This window comes from Sander lucioperca, chromosome 4, assembly GCF_008315115.2.
Source record: "Sander lucioperca isolate FBNREF2018 chromosome 4, SLUC_FBN_1.2, whole genome shotgun sequence".
NCBI classification, from domain to species: Eukaryota; Metazoa; Chordata; class Actinopteri; order Perciformes; family Percidae; genus Sander; species Sander lucioperca.
The window spans coordinates 7,371,628-7,378,282 of NC_050176.1; the positions used below are offsets into that span (position 1 = coordinate 7,371,628).

General features: G+C 41.9%; 1 protein-coding gene across 2 annotated transcripts in view; it reads right to left on the minus strand.

Moving 5' to 3' along the window:
- The window catches only part of ntn1a (netrin 1a), a 59,579-nt gene extending 53,874 nt beyond the window's left edge, over positions 1-5,705 (minus strand). For both annotated transcript variants that reach the window (XM_031289039.2, XM_031289038.2), the window contains exons 1-2: positions 5,494-5,705; positions 4,194-5,250 (exon numbers count right to left, since the gene is read on the minus strand). In XM_031289039.2, coding sequence (XP_031144899.1) covers positions 4,194-5,217 — 1,024 coding nt within the window. In that variant the 5' untranslated portion in view covers positions 5,218-5,250; positions 5,494-5,705. The remainder of the gene's footprint in view (positions 1-4,193; positions 5,251-5,493) is intronic.
- Positions 5,706-6,655: the final 950 nt, after the last annotated feature.

Here is a 6,655-nt window from a genome sequence, read left to right on the forward strand (position 1 = left end):
CACCAAACATCAGTATGTGCACAGCTGTTTTTAAGTGTTTACTTATGTTTGCTTAAAGATTTTGTTTGAATTAATATTCACATCTAGCTGAGCAGGATTTTTTTTTTATTTTTTTTACCCCTGATGGTTTCAAGTTGGAAGCGCACTCACATATCACAAGGCATAAAAACAACTTTAATAGTTTTGTCTAAACAAGTGGTTGTTGCTTTAAAACTCAATTATTTTAATGGGTATCAAATCAACCATGACAACTTTTCTGTACCGCATGTTTGCTCCTGTCAGTCAGATGCCTCTGAACAGCACCTGGGAACATTTGAGTGTGATTTCTGCAGTTTAAATTTTGACATATAGTGATGCAAAACGAGCAGCGGCTCTGTTCAAATCATCCAGCTGATACTCGGCTTTAGGAGTGGGAGACTCCTCGTGTGCAAAAAGGAGTAACAGTGAGGCTAGGGGGTAAACGACCTGAGATAATCACTTCCAAGTAATTTATATGTTACAGTATCAATGCACCAAGGGCACTGTGAATTTCGTGGAAGAAAGGAAGAAAAGGTTTCTTCCTGTCCCAGCAGCCTTTACATTCCCATTGGCCCAATAAGAGGTGTCTGGAAAAAAACACAATTGTCAAAAATACTCTGCTGGCCTACAGGCCATGGAAATGTCACTCTACTGCCCCTTTATTTCCCCGTTCCTCTCCCTCACACATTTTCCTCATCATACTCCCCCTCTCTCGCTTATGTCTGTCTCTTTCATTTCCACTATTGTCGTCCTGCTCCATCTCCAGCCCCTCCTTCTGTCCCTGCTTCTCTCTGTGCTGCAGTCCTCTCGATCTGCATGCCTTTAAGCTGTCTTTCTAATCTGTCTGAATTATTCAAGACACTTTCTCCTCTTTTATTTATTTATTTTTTTACCCCAAATGTCAAGTAAACTACAGAAACCTGAAAACGGGGTAACTTAGGGATGAAAATTACATTTACAGTTAATTTGCATTGAAAGAATTTATTATCTGACTGCAGCCGTTTCTCATCATAGCTAAAACAATGTCACCTTTCCTTACTTTGTGAGTTGAGTGGGTTTTTTCTATGAGGCTCATCAGTGCATGGTGTATCCATCATTTTCTCACAGTAAAATTACAAACTATTTTTATTTATTTTTTTACCACTGCTGCAAACCCAGATTAACATCTCTAAACTGAGATTGAAGCATGTCTCTGTTGTGCCTGTGGTGCTGCTTATTGAACCCAATGCATCAGAAGTGTTTCCTTAGCTGTGGAGAGCCAATAACTTAAGTGCATCAAGGTGCACACTCAGGAGCGTCCTTTAAGATCCCGATGAAAGTAATCAGCAAAGTGCACTTTGAGAAAAACACAGAGACACCCCTGTGTGTGTTTCTTTTGGTCTTTTTTTAATGGAAAGAAAATATCAGTGAATATCAGTTCCAACACCACACAGTGCCAGACATTTGACTGCACACAGAAACACACTGCTGTGCTTATGAGAGTCCAGAGACACTCGCGGTGCTGTCATTTAGGAGAGTGCAACAACAAACTCTCGGAAGCCTGTGTGATCGCTAAAGTTGTCCCACTGAATACACACATCCATCTAACACACCTCCTTCCATTGTTCACTGCCCTGACAGAGGTGTGATTTCTTCTTCTCTTAAGATTCCACATTTGCTTTCGCTCAGACAGACAGACACACGCACACACACACACACACACACACACACACACACACACACACACAGATACACACACACACACAGGCACGCCTGCACACACACACACACACACACACACACACACACACACACACACACACACACATTGCCATAGCCTACACAAAGTCGAAAACTAAACATCTTGCTGATGACGTGTTGGATGCCGTAATAAGTGGCAGGCTTTTATGGTTTCAGTATGAAACATATTATACGCATGTTGGTGAAGAATAAAGTGTCAAGGATATTGACTAAAGGAAACAATTCATTTGTATGAGTTTAGGAGTTGTGCCTAATATCACTGAAGATCATGTAAATATTTAAAAGCTATACATTCCAAATCTCCCTCTACCATTATATTTGATGTATTTAATGTAACATTGCTGGGCACTGACATATTTTAGTGTTATCTGAATGCTGGGATGTTTACTACAGCAGTCTTTATAAACTGTGTGCTTCTAATGTTGGCCAAATAACAATTTAAAGTTGTTTGTGCGGCTGGACTCAGTAAGCTTGATAAGATTCTTAAAGTGAAGAGAAAATCAATCGGTCTGGTCAGTTGGCCAGCAATAAGAAAAGCATGCAGACTGGCATTGGCTACTTGACAATAACAAAATTTAAAGAGTAACATACACACTTAAAGCCTTGATTTCATTGTTTAACACATTATGAGCATCTCCAGAGTCACAATATGTACAGAATTCAGATATTTCCACTGTTGATTTAGCAACACCGTCACATCTGACTGTGAGAATGTGTCAGAGCTTTAGAAACGCCAGCAAAAAAAAAAAGCCTTTTAAACAGCTGCTATTAGTCAAAGTGACTGACATGTGGCGTGACTGTCAAACAATATAGAGCCTTTTTCCCTGCAGACCTGTAGCAGAATGGGAAATGTAAAGGGAATCACATTGAGGTTTTAGTTAGTCTCTATTGTCAACATCTTTCTGCCTCTCCTTCTGTTTCTTGAGCTGTTCCTCGTCATCCTCCTCACTGTCCTCACCTCATCACCAATGACTGCAAGTCTTTGTTACTCTGCAATCTTCACGATTCAAACATTTTTTCTGTCCAAAAAATTACATTAAATTGAAGCTAAGTGAAAACAAAAAAAAACAATACTATTCAAAGCATTTACAGCAACATAATTCAGTGATATCATTAATCTGTACAAACAATCTTCGTATCACCTATCTTCTTTTCTTACTTCCTCTGCATCTCAAGTACAGAATTTAAATTGACAGAAACCTGGCCAGAATTCTCTTTCTGCAATCCACAGGTCCGTGTGTCTGTGCCAGGTTGTAATAAAACTACTGAAACCATGACTTTGATCACTCAGCAGCTGTTGAAACATGTTGGCTCTCAGACACAAAGAGCTTATATATATATATATATATATATATATATATATATATATATATATGATCCAACATTGCTTCTTTTTTTGTTGTTGTTACAATTGCTTTCTTTTACAGATAGAAAATACTCTTAGAGGTTATATTTACATTTCCTCACGTTGTTTTTCAATGAATAATGTTAATGATAATTATGAAAATATCCAGTTTACACTTGTTATTTTATTATAACCTATTTAAAACACATTTAATGCAATAAAACTAGAGCCAGTTTGCCGTTTTCAAATTTACAATCAGGAAAACGATTTGATTATAATATCTTAGAGTGTAATAATAAACAAATCATTTATACATTTATAATAATAAATATATTTTTTTATTCACAACCACAACACCTGAAATTTTGATACATCCTTTCAGATTGATTTTGATGTGGAAAATAATTATGTGATGACAAAAAAAAAAAATCTGTGTTCAATTAGCACTGCAGTGTTTGTTGCAGGATTCTTCAGATGAAAATGATCGCTTTATTGCAGCGGTAAAGTTAAAGCTATGAGAAATGTTCCTATGGACGATTAGGCTCGGTGGTCCCGTTTGAGGTGGTTTAAAAGCCTCCATTATGGCCTGCAGTAAGCTAGATGGATTTTCAAATTGCATTTTCATCTTGCATGCGACTTAAACCCAATTTAATGCTCGTAAACGAGCGCCACAATATCAGAGAAAAAGTAACTTTGCCGTGGTTTTGTTTGAAGGGAATGTCAAGTTTGGGGTTATTGAATGGAAGCTGTAAAATTAAGCGTATATTAGTCATAAAATATAACAAAATTATTAGTATCGTTAATATTATTATTATTGTGTATTTTACATTTAAAATACCATCAAACGCATACTTTTGCGTGAACAAATTGAACTGATTTTACATTACACATATCCTTCTAATAATGCCTGATCTCTCTTTTCTGTTCTTTTTTTCTTTAAATATTTCCACAGCCGACAGTTATCTTAAAATCACACAAATCAGTCCAGCCACCACAAATACAATGTACAGTAGCCTATCCTACATGTAGAGCAGCTGTGCTCAGCATCAGAGACAGCCGCTGCGGGATGGAGGACAGTGGATGGACTTACCTACGCACTCGTTGGCCTCCCTGGCTGTGGCTCTCTGCCATGGTCTGTCGTAGTGGAAAGGTTTGCACCTGTCGCACTCCGGCCCCGCGGTGTTGTGTTTGCACTCACACACCAGACTCCCATCCCGGTCTTTTACGCACCGAGATGCGTGCCCGTTGCATTTGCATCTCCCTCCGACCTGCAGGTCCGACACGGCGTAGAAGTACGAGTCCCGGGCCAGCTCCGAGTCGTCCTCGTTTTCGTCGCCGAAAGTGTGCAACCGGCTGAAGATGACTTTAATGTCAGTGGCTGTTACCCAGTCCTGCAGCACGGGGGAGTTGTCAAAGTCGTGCGCCGACGGTCTGCCATCCAGCGTGCTGAAGGCGATGAGCCCGCCGGTCAGAGGATACATGTCGGTGTGGGAGTCCGTGCACACGGCCTCCTGCTCGTTCTGCTTCGTGATAACGGCCCTGTTTGGCTTATTGTACATCTTCCTGCACTGGGTCGAGTAAAATTGAAAGGGTACCCAAGTTTTACCGTAGTCCATGGACTTGTAAATAGCCATGGATTCAGGTCGAGGTGAGGAAAACTGCAGGCTCACATAAGTGACCTCAAACTTCTTGCCGAGGGACAGAGTCAGGGTGACATTCTGCGGGTACTGGATGAAGTTCTCGGACTGCCAGCGGGTGAGGTTGTGCGGGTTGTTCAGGTCCGTCAGGTACGCTGGTGGGTGGTACTTCTTGGGGTCCGAGGCATCGCAGGTGTGACAGTTCCTGGTCCTCTCATCTCCTTTCTCCGCCGATGTCACCACGCAGTAGCGGCTGGGCGTCTTGCCGCAGGTGCTGGACACCTTTACTTCCTTGCCGAAGGCGGAGTTGACGAAGTCCGGGATGCAGCGCCGTGGGTTACCGTGCTCGTCGTAGCAGGGGTCCGGGGGAGAAGTCTGCGCCGCGAACAGACTCATCCCGTAGCCGCCGAGGGCGCTCCGGCACGACAGGGACGCGGCGAGCAGCACAGTAAGCACAATATCCACAGCCCTTATCATGGTAGGTCCCTCGGTCCCCAAGTGTCTCTGCAGCTGGAGGAGCAAGGGAAAGCAGCGAGCGTGTGTGAAGAGAGAGAGAGAGAGAGAGAGAGAGAGAGAGAGAGAGAGAGAGAGAGAGAGAGAGAGAGAGAGAGAGAGAGAGAGAGTGTTAAGTTTGATGATGGCACAGCAGTCTGCAAACATTTTCCAAACAAACACTGGGGCACGAATTAGTTTCTTACAGCGATATAAAATTAGCATTCAGGTTTTGTGATATTTCTATAAAGCCCACTTTACCTGAGAATAATTTAAAAAGATGTCTAAATACCGGCGATGTTAGGCTACTTCTCTCTATCGGGCTTCAATCACAGCTCCTCCTGTTTTGTTGTTTGTTTCTTCAAATCTCCTGCGTAAAAATAGAGGAGCGGCTGGATTTAAGAGTCGCTAGTGTCCTTATAGCAAGTCACACTCCTCCTGCCGGTCTTTTCACAATCTCTCCCTCCCTCTCCCTCTCCCCCCACCCCCTCTCTCGCACACACACTCTCTCCCTCTCTCTTGGATCGGATCTTGCTTGGCACAGCTTTAGGTCAGCTCATCATGAGGGGTGACACCAGGCGGAACAACGACATACACCGGTGGCGCGTCAGAAGATTTGACGTGCGCAGAAACGCAAATTACCGCAGAAAGAGAGGTACAATAACTGGAAGCAACACAGCATTGATTCAGTGTGTGCCACACCTTCATCTGAACGACACCTGATAGGATCGTGTAGTCAAATCATTGGGATGTGCAGTAAAACACATTAAGCAAAACTAGTATTAGAACTATTAAGGCCTACCGCAAATTCCAGTAGGCTACATTAGGCCTATCATTATTATTGCAGTTTTCACCGTTTAGGCCTAAGAAAAGCTTGAGACGGAAAACGTAGTAACCTGGTGATAAATACTCAAATTCTGAAGAATGCCATTGCTGTAAGGCTATAATAGTGCACCACTGTAGACTAGACATCTAATTAAGGTAGTCTATAATATGGCGTTACAGTATTAGAAGATAAAATAAAAAAGTGACTTATGTAAACCAGAAGTCTATTTTAAACCCATAAACACAACACGCCATAGGCTCATGACATATCCACCTAAATCAAAGAGGGTCCATCGTCGAATAAAGTGATTTCTTCAACAACAACTAAATCAGAAGTGTTCATTGTGTGGAAGTTTGCTTGATTTAAGTTAAAGTTCCCTTTGCATCATGTGATGCAGTTTTCAGGTACTTTTTAGATGACTGGGTAACAGTCCAGCATGAGGTTTCTCTAATCCCTCTAAACCCACACTAGTGCTGATCAGCTGGGCGTCAGGACCCAGATACAGCCTCCAGTGGGAGTCCATGCCATATGAAATGACACTAATAAAGCTTCTACTTACATGCAAACAACATAAATACAACATATTGTGCCTCTCTA